We start from the raw sequence: 17,809 nt of genomic DNA, 5'->3' as shown, positions 1-17,809 counted from the left end.
AAGTTTTCCCATAATCTAAGTGGACTGCATCCCAGCAGTTTCCTAGATCTTTCCTGTTTTTCTGTGGGTATCATCAGTCTTTTTGCTCTTCCCTTATTCAAAAGGATCGGTCAAAATGGCTGCATTGCATTATTGCAATGGTGACCTGCAGCTAAGGCAATAGTGTATCTGTGGTTCAAGGTCAGATAGAGTAATCAAAAGTTTGTGGCCTTTTCTTATTTGGGTCACAGTCTTTGTGTTCAGATGTCAGAAGCTCTAGAGTCATTGTCCTAAAGTGGTTTTTAAAATTTGGTAGTTTGTTGAAGGCACTGGTTGATCAATCAAGAACAGAATTAACAGTTAAGTAATGCTGCTCTGTGTTCTGTGGTCTGTATTCTATTGCTGTCTTCTATACAGTTGAAAAGCTATTTAATCTCTGCAGATCATAGTTCTTGCATGTTGTGTATGTAGTGTTTCATGAATCTTGTGCATCAAGGCTTCTGTTTGTTGTCTGCAGGAACTTGGAGAAGGAAAAATACCATCCTAACTTGTTACTTGGCTTCTGTTGTAGCATTTTACCTTCTAAAACACAGAAAGGAAAAGGCTCTGGGGCAACCAGTAGTAGTAGTAGGGCTTCTGTCAAGATTTAAAGCACATTGTGTATGTTACTCAGATGCCTATCATAAAAGTCACATCTGATTTCTGATTTTTCTTATTTTTTGGTTGGTCAGAGGTCTAGGGTCATCTTAGGGATTGATTTGTGGACCCTTTTATCCTGTCAGCATATGGTTGCCTGTAATTATATGAGCCTTGTGCTTGATGACTCACAGGTTCTTCTAACCTTTATTCTACTCTGTAATCTAGTGTTTATCTCAACAAGGCAAAGGGAAGTTGAAGTGAAGTTTATAAGTCAATAAGTATTCCATAGTTTCCCTAGGCAGAAAGCAGCTTGTACTGGCTAAATTTCTATTTGTAAATCTACAAAATGCATTAAAGTATGTGTAGCACCTGTTACCATTGCAGGGTTCAGATGCACAGCTGAGCAGTAAACTGGATGCAGTGAGGCAGAACTCTGCCTGTGTGGCATTTGAGGGACCTATTAAAAATGGAGATAGTGAATTAAAGTCTGTCATGCGATCCTGATTTATAGCATAGGGAAGTTGAGGAAATGTTCCACTAACTGCAGTATTTTTCATATAAAGAAGCAATAGGAATTTGAATGTACAAGCATAAGTTACAAAGTTTAATCTTTGAATGTTGAATTTTGTAAATGTGGCACTTTCTGTTCTCTACACCATTTCAGAATTGGTATGTTGTCAGGGTACAGTAGAAACACAGAATCAGCATTGTATCTTTAAGGGAGGTGGTTATGTGTAATCAAATTGTGATGAGCCCAGCAAATTATTTAAATTAGTAATAACTCATGGGTTATTTGTTACATTCTCTCCACAGCAGTAAAATATAATATATAAAATCTAAAATCGAGGAAAATATTTGAAAAAGGTTGCCTGCTTTTGTCATAAAAGGGAAGGAAAATGCAGATGTTATGGTCATGATGTGATGAGTTTAAGCACCTGGGGCTGAAGCACATAGTGTTTCTAAATAAATGTATTATTTGTGGTATATTGCTACTTTATTTATCTTCACCTTTTCCTGCAGAGGATTGTAGCAATAGTAGAAACTCCAATATTATGCTTTTCTTGCATGGTTAAAATAAAACACTTGGAGGTAGTAATGGGATAATTTGTGAGAAGAGAATGAGATACTGTAGGAAAATACATTTTTGTTCTGAGAGAATGGAGGAAGAAAAAAAGAAATTATTAAGTTTTTCTTATCTTTTGATTCCCCACTAAACCATTACCAGATATGAATGAATTCAGAAGTTATAGAAATATGTGAAATGATTAAAAGTTTAAAGGACTACAATATGCAGAATAAAAAAAAAAAATCAAACATGATGATTATATATAAAAAAACTCAACCAAACAAACCACCAAGTATCAGGTTTCCAGGAAAATGCCACAGCAAATATACCACCCTCTAAATCCCAGAGAGGTCCATATTGAAGAGGTACTAACAGCTATTGCACTGTAGATGTGCCCACCTGTGGGAATTGCCAGACAATTGTAGTTCTTTAATAGATTTCATATTGAGAAGGTTAAGGATTAGTCAGAACTCACTTTACATGGGAGGTAACAATTTCAGGGTTTAATAAGACACAGTGACACCATTACAAGGAAATACATGCATGCCTATATGTGTGAACAATATGACAAAAACATATCTGCATATACACACACACGTATACATACATGTTTCTGTCCAGTCATAACTTTAAATAGGTGTTTTTGGAAAAATACACTGTAGTCAGAACATTCATGTTGGAATATAACATGCCCAGATCTTGACATGAGAAATTAACCTTTCTTCTTGACTGGGTGGTATATATTGCATGTAATCTTAGGAAACTTGAGTGCATTTCATAGAGAAGTCAAATTTCGGTAAATGAAAGTAAGTGCTATTAAGGAGCTTGAGAACTTGCTGTTTTAATATTGTACCTTGAGAGCAAACCCATGTTTGCTTCTTCCCTCATTAATCTGGTCTTCCAGAGTGCAATTCTAAGCATGGAGTTTGGCAATTTATGGCTATTATTGGCGATATTTTGGTTTTAGGTGTAATTTTTAGCTGTAGAAAATGCTGTGGGGCTGTTAAATATGAGCACTGTTTTTTTTTTTTTTCAATCACTGGGTCCTCTACTAAAGCATTCAGTTATTAATTTCATTTCTGTGAGTATAAAGATTTCTTACAAGAATTGCATAGCCCTTAATGAATAGATAATATTAAAAATTTGCTGTGTCCTGCTTTTTAGCTGTCCTTGCTTTCTGAAATTGGTGTTCTAAAAATAAGTAGGGCTTTTTGACATACATAACATATACCTGAATTTTCCAGAATTCTTCTTGAAAAATCAGAAATAATATTGTAATCTGCTTATCAAAAGCTTGTGCTGTTTGATTCAGCACATATATCTGACATGACACAAAGCAGAGCATCTTAATTCTGGGAGATACAGTGTCTTTAAAACTGGGAACTGGTGTACTGGCTGAAACACGAGGATTTATCAGGATTAATGGGTTACTCCAAGATGATTCTTGCTTATCATCTTAAAGCACTGTATATGGCTGGTTATGGAAGCTTTAGCTGTCCAGTGCCTTCTCCAAGTTAATTTCATAGAATCGTTGTATGGTAAGGGGGTTGGAAGGGACCTTAGAGATAGTTCCAACTCTCTCACTCTGGGCAGGGACACTTGCCACTAGAATAAGATGCTCAAGGCCTTATCCAGCCTGGCTTTAAACCTGCCAGGGTTGGGACCTGTTACAGTCTCATCACCCTGACAGTAAAACATTTGTTCCTACTGTCTAACCTAAATTTCCCCTCTTTCAGTTTGTACCCTTTACTCTTTGTCCAGTCCCTGTTGTTCCTGATGAACAGTCTCTCTCTGGCTTCCCTGGCCAGAGAACCTTCTTTTCCTCAGGCTGAACCAGGCTGAACTTTCAAATCTTGTCTTCATAGAGATGGTGCTTCAGTCCTGAAACCTGGGGTGAATAGCTTTTTGACTCAGGTTATCAGTCAGCTGGGCAATGTGAGCACCAGTTCTGTCATCCTGTAGGCATACTCTGTTGTTGTAGCTGGGTAATGTCTTCTTTGCTCCTTACATCCACATCTTTGGGATGGAGATTACCACACTTCTGTAGTGTACACTTCTTCCATATTGTCATGAAGCACCTCAGATTGTGAACTGAAGGATGAAGGAGAATGGATAGAAGGGTCATCCACTGAAGTATCTAAATGGACAGCTTCCCAAGTTAGATTCACTCTTAGATGCAGTAAGTGCAACACACCTGAGACTGTGCTCCAGTGTTGTTATAGTGACTGATGTTTCCTTGTACATTTGATAATACACTGCAGCACCATTGTGGGCACAGAATTTGTGTGGTTTTTTGGCACCTGCTTTCCCTTGCTCTCACCCTGGAAAAATAGAAGACAAAGCAGCATCTCTGGACTTATTAGTGAAAGCTGCTATGGTGAGAGGGAATTGGGATGGAAATAGTAAAATTTTCAAATGTCTGTGGAGGAAACGGGCAGATGTTTGCCCAAGTGATGATTAATCAGCAAAAGAAGGGTAGCAGAAATATCTGGCAGTGGAAAAGACTGCAGGGATTTTGGGTTTGTGCTACTGCCCGTTCTTCCAGACTGTACTGAAGATGTTTCAAGACTATAAAATTTTTCATAATATCTGTCTGTTCTGGTTGTATTGAATATGAACTTTAAATCAAATACTATTGTTAGTTACTATAGATACTGGTTTTTATTTGCATTTTAATGAGATCAAGTGTATACTAAACTCATTTATTTCAAAAATACTGAGACACACTACTGGTTATTAAAACACATTATCTTGATCTATTACAAAAACCTATAACTCTGTTATAGAAGGCTAGGTTTTCTTTTGGCTATGCACTTCATATTGCCAGTGCAACTATGCACAGACATGCAGAGACTTCTGCATGTCTTAAAACACTCTTTGTCCAAAAGTTTATGTTCCACATGTATAAAAAGTTTGTACAAGTTAATTATGGTTCAGTGTTGTAATCATTGTTTTGTTCAGCATTAAACGCCTCTGCTTGAAATTGGTTTCTTGAGCTCTCAGATATTTGTACTTAGTTTACTGTGATATCAAATAACATTTGCAGGTTTTTTTTAAAGGCACTAAGATTCTTGTCAGGAACTTTGCATTGCCTCTACACCCCTGAATTTTCAGTCATGTATGAAGAGAGCTGCTGTATTTGCTTAACTTTGGAAGGCTACAGTTACAGCCTTTGAACTGTAAATTACATTGATCAGTTCTAATCTGACAGAAAAAGTTATGATGACCTAATATCAGAAGATAATAGGAAGGAATGAACCAGTTTGAGACATCTCATAATTCAAGATATAAGAATATCTGAAATATATTTTTATTTAATGGACATTTAGTATGATGCATATTGTAGAGTTCTTTATACAATAGCAAAGTGACCTTCAGTGAAGGTCTCTTTGGTAGTGTGACTTCAGATAAGGAAATAATGCATTTTTAGCTCTCTTGATACTGGAACTACTTATCATTTGCTGGTCTGAAAAAGGGGTTTAGAAAAACGCTGCTGAGATACTTACCCACTTACCAGTCTGCTTTAAAGAATTGTAATGGAATAATGTATCTTAATATTCTGCAACACAATCAAGTTGGATATCTATAGGAATCTTATGAACACATAATCAGTAAAAGTTGGAAGACTGTATCTAATGTGGAGGCTCTATTAGATAATTCTATAATGATGGGCACAGAAATGCAAAGTAACTTAGGACTCTGTGTGTGTGACACATCATTATCTGTAATTACCTTTCACGTGACCTGACAATGGCAGCACATCTTAACCTTTGGTACCAGTTGTTTCAACACCACCTGGGCTAGAAAAGGAAGTTCCACAGCAATGTGACTCTGTGGCCTGAATTAAGAGAACATTTATTGTGACCACCTCCATAGAAAACAAAGAAAATATAGCAGAGTTGAAATTTGATTTGTTTTAATGAACCTGTCCTGTCAACCCAGAAACAAACTTTGGGAAAGGATGTGTGAGGGTGATTGATTTTCATGAACTTTTAAGTATTTCTTAATAAAACGTCTTGTTTTGTTTGCCAAGTATATAACAAAATAATCCATGTATGTACACTGCACAGAGAAAGAAGGGGAAAATGTTTGCAAAATTAATCGAGTAAGTTTGTGTGTCAGGAAATTTAGTAGTTGGTATATTCCTGTTCTTAATCCTCCAACAGCCTGTGTCTGTATTACACGTGTGCTTGATAATTGAGCTTAATAGGTTTGCAGGGAAGGGTATGAAAGGTGTGATCATTAACTAAAATTAAGTATGTCAGGGACTTGCCCGAAACCAGCTTATATTTTTGCTGCTCTCAGCATAGAGTGGTTTTTGTAGATGGGCTATGTAGAACACTTTTCAGATGTTCTCTAAAAACCTGGCATATAATGGTAGAAAATGGGGCAGTACAAAACAAAATTGGTGGTTCATTTCAGTAGAAAATAGGCTTATTATGTTGTTTGCTTCTGGCTGTGGAGGTACAATGTTAGAATCTTCTTTAGTGACCCTTTTTGGAGACAACTCTAGCACAGTGTTGACAGGGTTATTGAAATTTCCATTCTGCTGGGGTGGTTACTTAAGGAAGAAGGGCTGGGAAGAGAAAGAAGAATGTATTTATATAGCTTAAATCTAACACCATTTTTTTAACCTGAAAAGAAACTTTATTTGAATGAAGTGTTATTAAGATTAGGAAATAGTAATGTAGTGCTTTAAAAAATTAACACGACCAACCACTTGCTCCCCCTCCCGAAAATGCTCTGGGTTTTAATAGATGACGTTACTTTTACAAAGAGTACACAGCAGGGCTGTTAGGTCTGTGTGTGTGTGGTCTTTTCAATCCTTGATATTGGCCTTCAGGGATTTTTTTTGTTAGCTACGATTTTACATTGTGAACTTCACCAGTAACAAATGCATGTATTACGTTTTTTGGATTTAATGCCTGACTGGAAGCAGTTATTACTTTTCACCTCTACAATTGACTGTGGATTGCAGCATGGGCACTGTTGCTGGAAAATTGCTTTACCTACACTTACCTTTTCCATATGGGGACAATTAGAAAGGGGTAACAGGAATTAATTTTTTCGAATGTCCTATTAAACCCCATGTAAGCTCCTGTTCTTTGCAGATTGAGATACACTTTAATTTAGTCTAGTTTAATTATTTGAGTAAACCAAGTGGAACCAAATGAAGAACTACCTTATTTCAGGACAAGTGTTTCTGGGTGGCTTCAAATTATTCAGTTAAGTTTGAATTCAGGCAATTATTTAATTTCATGAACTTTTCTGAATGTCCCTCTGTAGCAAGCTGCCTATAAGAACAACTCCTTTTTTTGGTAAACATTCCTGCTTTAATGCATGCACGTTTTTAGTCTCAGCCTGTTCTGCTTCCAGTTGCATGCTTCATCCTGTAGTTTTGTTTTATTTATTGAATTTTATTTACAGTGTTATATATGGCCTCTTCATAATCATTAATTTGAAATTTATTATTGGAAACTCATAAATGAATTGTCAGAATCCATAGGGGGGATGCTATTTTTTTCTATTCTAAACCAGAAAATCTTTTCTAGAAAATAGACTCATTGCAACAAAGTTTTCTTTCTTTAACTTGAACCATATTTCTGCAGAGATTTTCCAGCTGCTGATTGTGTTACTTAGGAGAACTGTGATTTCAGTAAGGGTCTGCTTTTTGGGGCTGGTTGATAAGATCTTTTACTATTACTATGTGGAACTAGTTGTGCAGAATTTTCGTTAATACATATTAAAGACAAAGGAACACACTGTTGGCTTTGCTGTGTACAGGATATCACTGGTTCCTCCTAGACTCTCCTTTCTCTGAAACACTAAGCAGAGCTATGGGACAGCTGTCCCGATAACTTATTTCCCCTTTTAATTCTGAGTATTTCCTGCCTCTCCTTATATGCTTGCACATTAGGATAAGCACAGAGGACTTAATTGGCAAGTTCATAAAAGTCTATTAAACTCGGTATAAGATAGTGGTAGTACTTCTTCTGATAGGCTTTAACACTCTGCTTATTCATCATACTTTTATTATCTTATATCACAGTCTTCCTCTCAGCAAGTCACCCCACCTCCTTCTGTTAAGAAACTATGGGTAGTTCTCTCCACAGATTTTACAAGGAGCAGCAGTGAGTAGACATTAGCATTTTGGAAGAAAAATCTTTTATTTACATGAGATTATACTTTTCAACTTTGCAAAAACACAAAGTTATGTATGCAAAATTACTCAAGATAGGAAAATATTTTTTCTTCAGTTTACTTATTTCTTTACAAACATCTACGCAAGTTGCACTAACTAGAAAATGTGCAGTATATACATAAACAAGTTAATTCAAATGTATATGGTACCCATCAATTAGTTGATTTTAAGCTTTCCTACTTTGCATTGTATGACTGCCCTATGAAAGAAATACTAATTCTTGTGTACTTTATGTGTAGTTAAGATAAAAATCCTTCTTTGACTTTTATTACCAGGACAGGTAAACAGAAAAAGCACATATGCAGTTATTATAATTATTTTAGTTTATTTTCCCATATTTAAAATTCAAAATAAAAAATTTATGCTGGGGTTTTATTCTGCTTGTGTTCAGGGACAACAGTTTGTGCATTTAACAGTGATTTTCTAAAAGCTTCCATAGGTCTTTTTGGGCTAGAAATATAACCCTAGTTCTCTTTTTGCTTGTTTTTTTTTTTTGGTAGGATGATGAAGTGGTTCTGCAGTGCACTGCAACCGTTCACAAGGAGCAACAGAAATTATGTCTTGCTGCAGAAGGATTTGGCAACAGGCTTTGCTTTTTGGAATCCACATCTAATTCTAAGGTACCACTGAGTGTTTTAATTGAAATTTCTGTCATCAAGCAAGGGTAGTTGTAACATGGCTTGCTCTGATGTAATATACACAAATCTGTCAAGGAGAAGGGGCAAATCAACTCTATCAACAATGTAAGGAATATTTAATGCCCATTCAATGTTTAATTGTTCCTCTGTCCTTTGGCTGGATTCTAGTGTGGTGTTTTATGTTTTGGGCTTACTTTAAAACTAGTTAGCTGCAGAAGTCCACCCTGAATAATATGCATGTTATTTTGCTTGTCTGCACTCAGTTGTAGTAAGCCACAGAGCAACTTTTGTGTACTGCAACTCGGAAGAGAAGTTGATTGCTCTGATTCTAACTCCACAGAAAAGACACCAATTATTATATTTGTGGTAAGTTTTTATTCTGTGGTGTTTATATTGAAATGATTATTACTTTTAGACCTGATTCCCTATCTGAACATAGTATCAAAATTACCCCACTGAACACATTTTATCTAAGCTTCCTCTAACTCTGGTATATATGCAGTAGATAGAGTAGTTTGAAAAAAATAACTTCGTTGTTTATTGCAAAGAAGGGATTTTGTTTCACAGTCACATATGCTCAAATAAATGTTATGAAGACAAAAATGGGCCTCCTGAGGGTAGATCTGGTTTTGTGGACAAAGTAATAGATGTACTTGGACATTTCATTCATAGAAAGGGAAGAACATTTTTTAACATATTTGTTTTTTCTTTAATTAAAATATAAATATTCATAAAGAAAATATAATAAAGGCAAAGCATCTGGAAAGACATCTAGAAAGATTTAGAACAAAAAATTATGGTTATCTTGCCAGCTTTCATAACACCACTTTGATTTTCTGTGATACTTCACAGAGTAATGCTTCATTTTCTGTCTCATCATTTTGAATGCATTATTCATAATAATAAATTTTTCACTAGGATATTAATGATTCATTATAATAGCAGTGATCTTGATGAAGTAATTCATGCTGCTCTGTTTTAAATGAATCTTTTTAACAATAAAAATGTGCTAGGATGGAAGTGGTTGTAGTGCTAGTTGCCTGTGAGTCCTGAAAGATCTATTTAATGAATTTGTTATCATTCAGTAAGTTTGGATATTAAATCTGCAGTCTCCTTCTCACCATATGAAACTCCTGAATATTCCTGTCTTTAAAGAATACAGTGTAGATTTCCTATCAGTTTTGTATGCTTGTTTGATGATGCTGCTTTTCCTCCTTGTTTTATGAAACAATCTGTATTCTGCTTACTCTTCATGAGCTTGGGGGTAAAAAAAAGCAAACAAAAGCAAGCCTATGCAGCTCATCTGTGTTTTTATTTTTAAGGGCAGAGAGTTGCTATGATGAACTCATCTGAAGTCATTTGTAGCTATAAATACTGAAGGAGCCATAAAATTATCAAAACCTTAAAGAAGAGTTGACTATAAATTAGAGTAAATAAAAATGTTTTTATTCCTCATGTTTGTATACATAGCCTGTTACTATTGTGTTATATAAGAAGGAGCATAGGAAGTATTCAAAGAGGTGTGTGATAATTTGAAAATAGTCCCCAACAGAATTCTTGAGCCTGTTAAAAATTTTTATGCATGTCTTAGAGGCTGTTTTCCAGTTAGAGTGGGATTGTGATGCACTTTAAGGCAAACAGTAGTGTGGCATCTGATTTACAGGCAGGGATCAAGGATGGGATGCAAACCCAACCATCTCTGATAGACCAAACATGAGTAATAGACTTCAGCTATCATCCTGGACTTGCATTTTTGAGAATGCTTGTTGCTATCCTGTGCTTTTCTCCAATACCTTTCAGGATGTGGGTCCTCACGGTGTAGCTGATGTTTTATTAGCACAACTTCTTCCTGTGTGCTTTTCTGCCCCCGGATCACTAAATAATTCACACTATTTAACTAATGGTCAAATTGAAGATATATCTTGATAAAATAATTTGTTAACTGCTGTCTATTAATACTTATCTCTCTACAGCAATAACACTGGGAGATAAGGCAAAAGGTGCGTGAACAGGCAAAGTAAAACAAGGAGTTTATTCACCTATTCCCATGAGCAGGCAGGTGTTCATCCTGAGGAAAGCAAGGCTTCATCATGCACCATGGTGGCTTGCGAAGACAAGTGCTGTCATTCTGAATACCCCATGCTTCCTTTTTCGTCCCTCCTGCTCTACAGGCTGAGCATGAGGTCATATGGTCTGGAGTATCCCTTGGGTTTGTTGGAGTCAGCTGTTCCTGCTGTGTCCCCTCACAGCTCCTTGTCACCTCTGGCCTGCTTGGCCGGTGGAGGGGGTTGAGGAGCAGAAAAGGCTGCAAATTGCTCAAATTGACCCCATATCTTGAAGAGCAAGATAATAGATAAGCAAGATATCAGGTCTAAATGATGCCTAATTTTATTAATAAGACACAGTCCTGAATATAAAACATACAGGCTTGCCCAAGATAAACTCACGACTATCTCATCTCCAGAGGTGTATCAGCTCAAGAAAAATATTTCCATTTTAATTTTTACCAATTTCAAAGCAAATCTGTCTCAAAACAGATCTTGTTCTTGGAATAGGTCGGAAGTGTCAACTATATAACAATATTAGATTTATAAACCATCAAAATTTTTTGACATTGAAGAAGTTGCAGCAGGAAGAATGACAAAACCCAAAGAAGATGTGCTGAAGACAAAATTTAAAATGCTTACTTTCCTTATCTCACGCAATTGCTTCTTCAGCAAGTTTTGTCAAATCCATAGCATGATTTTTTTATTTTGTAAGTAAGAAGAAGAAAATAAGGGATGGCTGTTAGGAAAAAAAACAAAAGTCTTATTGCCATGGTTTAACCCCAGCCAGCAGCCAAGCCCCACAAGCTGCTCGCTCACCCCTGAGTGGGATCAGGGTAAAAGTGAGAAAGCAGAAAAGACCCTGGCTCTGTGCAAGCCCTGCTCAGCAATAACAAAACCATCTCTGTTATCAACCCTGCGTTCAGCACAAATCCAAAACAGCCCTGTAGCAGCCACTGGGAAGAAAATTAATTCTAATCCAGCCAAAACCAGTAGACCTGTAAACTTCCTTTTCGGCAATTCTCTATAAGCAAGTTTGTTTTGTCACTGTTTGCCGTACTTTTAAGCTCATTCCTTGTGTGGAAGACCATCCCTTTTATTAAAACAAAAATTAAGATTAATTAACGTATCTCAAGATTAGTGAAATATGTTTCTTTACATTTGGATGTTAATTGTTGCTTTCTATATGTAAACAGATTGGTAATATGAGGAAGTCCATTCATTAAAAGACTATGTAGTCTGCTAGTAAAGTAATTTTTATTTAGACTTAGACAATGCATGGATTACTGAAAAGCAAATAAGGTGGAGCTGTGTTTTAACAGCCTTCTGAGAACTATTCCTGACCATAGTGCAGAATGAAAAAAACTCAACTCTGGGTCAGTCACAAAAGTGGTGTTGATACCTTGTGAACCACTGCACAGAACACTGAAAGCTGAGTTGTGCTTTTCTAAATGGCATAATGGTTTGGGATTTTTCCTCCTTTTATAGCAGGTGGTAAACTCATATTAATTTCATTATGCCCTGAGGTATGGACCTACTTTACATCATTAAAAAGTACTGATAAAACCTATGTGTGGGGTTTTTTCCACTCTTGAAGTATCTGCAATTTGAACTCGAGAGAGAGGAAGATAACATAGTGAGGGTTTTTGAGGGTCTAAAAAGGCCTCCCAAGTTGGTTTTCTTTTCTTTTTTTCCCTTCAGTTTCTTGAAGAAGACAGTGCAGTGTGTGATTCTGTAGTTTGATCTTTTTACATGTAATAAGTTACAATGCTGAAAGCAGAGTCCAGGAACTGATAATTCTGTTTGTAAAGTTAAGGAGGTATTTCACATGGACATAAGACTTTGACAACTTATTTTCCATTTTGCTTTTGAAGTCTCTTCTGTGTCAGAGCAGAAAGATTCTTCAGGAAGATTTGGTGCTGGATTAGTGTAGGCCAGTTGGTTAGGAATACTGACTTCCTTATCCAGGGTATGTCAGTGATGCTCCGTTGTTTGTTGGCCCCTAGATGTTACTGTTGTGTCAGGGAGCAGAAAATAAAGCCTGATGGTAAGACTGATGGTATTTATTGTGCTGACAAATACAAATAATTTGATTTTTACCTTTGCCCTTTTTTTCGTGAGATGAATTAGCAGGTGGCAATGCTTAAATGGAAGAGGAGAACGGAGGGAGAGGACTGGAGAAGGTTATACCTGGCACAGACAAGGCTACATGAAAGTATGATTCTGTAGTCTTTATGCAAGCTGTTCCCATGCCAGCAGTCAAATTCTGTATGGATGTGTCTGGAGAAGGGTGTCATCCTGAATGGTGGGACATTGCCCTGAACTCCTGTACTCTGTTTGCCTCTGGAGAGAAAAACTCTTTTCTCTGTTTGTCTTGCAGAGTGGAAGATCCGAAGCAAGTGTTGCCTTCTATTTTTTGTCTTTTGCAGCAAATATATTCTTAGTGGCCTAGACAAATAATCTGTCTCCAGAGAGACTGAGTCTGAAACTCTTTCTGACAGCTGAGAAACAGTGTCTGCAGTTTTTGGTGATGCAAATCCAAATACATAAAAAGGCACATGGTGTCCATTAACATATAGATAAAAGTAGATGTTTTTCGAGCAGTTACTCACATAATGAAATAGTGAGTTTTTAAAAAAAAATTATTCACTGTGAGAAATTAGATCAGCGGTGTTTGCTTTCGTCATTTTGTGACTATGTCATTTAGGAAGGTGGTTGGTTGGTTATGTTTTTTTTTTAATGCAGTTGCTGCGGTTCATTTCTGTACATGTGTTTCCCCTTAATCTTTTTAAAATAAGTAAAAAAAAAAAAATTGTCAGGGCTTTGTAGCTGCACCTCCAGGCCCATTTTAATTGCTTTTGTGTCATGTTGCCAAAATGAATATTCCCATTTAATGGTAAAGATGGCACTTAATCTTATATAATCTTATGTCCAGAGGACTCAGTTTAGCAGACTTGGACTAAAAGTGTAAATTTTAATAACTTAAATGAAGAGAATTTATGAATACTTCTGCATTACTTGGCCTACTTGACATACATTAATTAGATACAGGTAGATGAAGTCTTCATAGGTGTAGATCAGACAGGATTTTATTCAGTGAGTCATTCTTTTCCAGTAAAATAGTCTGTAGGAGTAATGTAAATAAGAACAGTGTTTTTCACAACATTGTATGTAGTGTTATGCAACATAGAGATTATAAATTTTTAAATATTATTATTATGTATATCCAATTCAGTTTTTACTTCTTGTAAATATTGTGTAAAGTTTGAGACCAAATGCAGATTGGTAGTTATATCCATCAGACCAGACTGTGATCCTTGCACTTAGTCCCCAAAACTAACATAAATATTTCTTGAGATGGAAGGTGAATAATTTAAAATGAATGTGAAACATTTGGACTGTGAAAAACGCTGTCAGATCTCCATTGGCTGTAAAGCATCAACAGAAATATGGTTTTATATCAGCTGAAAATTGTGGGCATTGTTACTAGTAATAACAATACAGTTTAACATATTTTTACTGTCACTTCTAACTCAGGTAGTTTTTAAAACAGAAACAAAATGTGTGAGAGCAAGCATGTCACCACAGATTAAATAATGTAAAAATAATAGATCCAATCTGTGAAACCTTACTATTTTCATTTTTCATTATATCTTCTGTTGAAGCAGATATTTGTAGTTTTAAATTCACACAGGAATGGGTTATTTCTGATCTTAAAGAAATATTTTTATCAAATCTAGTTTTGCCAGAGATACACATGGAGTTTTAGCTTAATAAGGCATTACTTGTTATGAAATATGAATTTAAATATCTTTATATCTTCAAAGTGTACATTCATGAATGGGAAAGAGTTTCTTTTTTAATCATGCTCACATAGTTAAGATTTTTTTAAAGTAAGACATTATTATGGGCCAGTTCTCTGATTTTGGGGATAACCCTGAATTATTAATACTAAGAATTAAACTAGTAAATTAGTAAAAATTAGTTAAATTAGTAAAAATACTAAGTTATTTAGAACCCATGGAGTTTTATTATAAGACTTTAAATGTATTGTGTATGTGGGATTTTCTTGTCCAAATTAATTTTAGAAACAGATAAACATGTAATGGATAAAGCACCTGGGAAAAGACATTCATAGTAAAGTTCTGAATTCCTAAATATGCTGGTAGAGTTCATGACATGTTACCTGAATATATAGTGACAAAAGCTGAAAGATAGAATCAAAATAATTTTGTAGGTAAGTTTATTTGATGATACTGCCCCAAATGATGGCACTGAAACAAGGAATTGTACATGTGATATCTATGCATGCATCATGTCTACTATCAACTGAACAATGCAAGAAAAATTTCAAAATCTCATTTTTTTAATATTAATGAGTTGTTTCACACTGTTAGTGACATAAGCCATCCATTCAAGAAGCTTAACCCAAACTTATGTAATTCATGAAAGTTAATGAACAAAACATGAGTTTTAATTTCTCCAGTTAAATATGTGGTTTCCAACTTTCTTGATTAGCTAAATGTATGTTAAAAACCAACCAACCCCAAATGTTTACAAACCCACATATGATGTGGCTGTTTTGGGTGTTTTTTCGTGCTTGTTTGTGTAGGGGTTTATTGTGTTTGTTTGCATTTGCGTTTTTTTTTTTTGTTTGTTTTTGGTTTTTTTTTTTTTTTTTGTTTTTGTTTTTGTAGAACAGATGTAGGAAATCCACTTCTAGTCTAAAATAAGTGAAGAAAACCTGAAAAAAATCCCAAAAAAATCCCATTAAATCAGTTTTATTTTATGACTATATATCCCAGTAACTGTTTGGGCATCTCATTACTTAAAGTTTAAAATGCAAAAAGAAGCAGATATTATGCTGAAAAATCTTGTTTGAGATATGGCTGTAACACAAGCACTGTGATCAAATGAAGTCACATCCTGACTAAGTGTGCAGTCCTGCAGTTGGTTTGGTAAGTTTCTAGAGACTTCTAAAAACCTGCCAGTTTGCTGTGGTTTATTTTCTGAGTCCTAACATTTTTAGTACAGTTCCTAGTAAAAAGAAAAGTTGCTATCATTGCATGGTGGGTTTACCTGTTTGTATTTTGAACAGTCTGTAGAAGGCGTTGCCCTTATCCACGTGCTCAGTTGATGGGTTTTGGTGGTTGGGTTTGTCTATTTCCCCATTTAGCATACGAGTCTTGTGACTCCTTAATAATTTTGGGACTATGTGTTAAGGGCTGCAAACAGATGACTTGTCTTCATCGAATGCAGTAACTGTAATAAAGCACAATAAGAAAGTCCTTGAAAGATTAATAAGCGATATATAGTGGAAATAGAAATTATTTTGAGGTAGCAGTTCTTATTTGGGTACGTTCATGTCTGATGCAAGTTAGAGCTACTTTTTAGTGCAAGCACAACCCCAGAAGCTTCAGGCTTGCTGCCTTACCCTGGGAAACTGAACATTGCAAGGTTACACGTTGGCATGTTCTGCCAAGTCCCCTGGAGCTCAGCAGTTTAAATATTTTCTCTGAAGGGTTTAGAGTGAAATGTACTTCATTAGTACATGCAGAGTAGTTACAAAGCAGTCATTTGAATTTTAATTAGACTGATATGTAGCTGCACATCTGAAAACCTGAAAAAGCATTCATAAATCTGTTTCAAGCTAAGAACACATAAAAGTATAAATGCCTATTTTAAGCCTTTTAGATCAATGTTTGTCTAAAACAGCAGTTTCAAATTAGCTTTGTTCCCCTTCTTAGCACTTCAAGTCATGGTATTATTACTTTGTACTCAGTATTTTTAAGAACTGTTAGGCTAAATCTGGTTCAGCAGACTCCTGTGATTAATCCTAGCCCAATGGACTCTCAGAAATTAGGACAAAGAAATGTGGCCTATTTGTGAGTCAGTATGTGTTTATTGGAGATCTATTATTGATCATATCTGAAAGAAAATTTAAAAAAGAGTATCAAATATATTTTTGCTAATTTCTTAAGAATTTTTGAATCTTAGACATTTTGGGTCGTGTTTTTCAAGATTTTAAATTTTACTTCCTGTTTACTTCCTATGAAAAAAGAGGACGATTATTTGTGCTTTTATTGCAGCTGAGGGAGTGCTGTGACTTGCTATCATAACAAGAACATTTTCAACATTGTATTAAGAGTTAGTTTAAAAGTAGTCTGAATTGGATGAGGGAAGTTGGGCAAATGGAAGTAGTTTGGAGTTTGAAGATGTATGCTTTGTGACCCTGTGTTTGGAACCCAAATGCAAGTTGTTTTAGTAACTTTTCTAGTGCTGTGTCTTGGGTTACCATATGCAAATACAAGAATAACTTTTTCTGGTTTCAAAACAAAAGAAGAGTTCCTTTATTTTGCATGAAAAAAACCAAAGGCCAGATAGTAAAAGTAGTTATTATGCTCTTAAAGATAATGCATAAATGCACAAGATCACAGTTCAGGCTGCTGTTCCTGAGTGCTTAATGATTTTTGAATAATTGCTGAATGTTTGCTGTTTGTTTGAAAACCTGTAGATAATAGAGATGGACATGCATATGTGAAAAATGCTAATCAAAGTTTTTGAGCTTTAACTCCTTCCAAGTTCTCTTTTTCTTCCCTACTGGATATAAAGAATGTATTTAGGAATAAGAAGTGTATTCCATCTTCCAGATGTTTATAGTCTTGTCTTGACATATTTACGAAGACACTATCCACAAAAATGTTGCCTTTTCATGCACTGACTTTTTACATGCAATTAAAAAAGAACAGGAAGCTAATGTCACCAGGCTAATTTTAAATGTCTGATACAGTCTTCCTTTAACAATACTGCCAACTCTACTTCTGTCCCATATCTAAATGTCTTTTAATGATGACAGGGAGTTACACATTTCAGGTTTTCTTGGTGTTTCTCAGAGTACGGACCAGTCATACTTGCACAGTGCAGTGTTTACAGCCAGCAATAATTGACATGAATGCAAATCAAAATCAACAGTTGTTCAAATAGCTTTAAATAATGTAGGATGAATTAGTTTTGACAGTTTAAGATGGTTTAAACACCCAAGGTATGTATCCATCTTTAAAAGAAACAGCAGGGAAAAGCTTTTTCTAACACTGGACTTGCATGCAAAAGTTGGACAGAGGTCCCGGAAAGCAGACAAATGCTGAGCTCAGTGCAATATGAAATATGAACTGACTTTCCAAGAAAGCATTTGAGTGCCCATTTTTCAATAAATTAGAAAGCCCAGTAATAAAGAATTTCT

The 17,809-nt window shown here is 35.5% G+C and overlaps 1 protein-coding gene across 1 annotated transcript in view; it reads left to right on the top strand.

Moving 5' to 3' along the window:
* The first annotated feature begins 7,777 nt into the window (after nt 1-7,777).
* Nucleotides 7,778-17,809, top strand: part of RYR2 (ryanodine receptor 2) — a 286,628-nt gene continuing 276,596 nt past the window's right edge. Inside the window, exons 1-3 of the mRNA XM_062489006.1 lie at nt 7,778-7,781; nt 8,162-8,166; nt 8,387-8,506. Coding sequence (XP_062344990.1) covers nt 7,778-7,781; nt 8,162-8,166; nt 8,387-8,506 — 129 coding nt within the window. The remainder of the gene's footprint in view (nt 7,782-8,161; nt 8,167-8,386; nt 8,507-17,809) is intronic.

This window comes from Cinclus cinclus, chromosome 3 (genome assembly GCF_963662255.1).
Source record: "Cinclus cinclus chromosome 3, bCinCin1.1, whole genome shotgun sequence".
Lineage (NCBI taxonomy): Eukaryota > Metazoa > Chordata > Aves > Passeriformes > Cinclidae > Cinclus > Cinclus cinclus.
The sequence above is the reverse complement of the archived record's forward strand: the minus strand, read 5'-3'. Positions and strand labels throughout refer to the sequence as shown.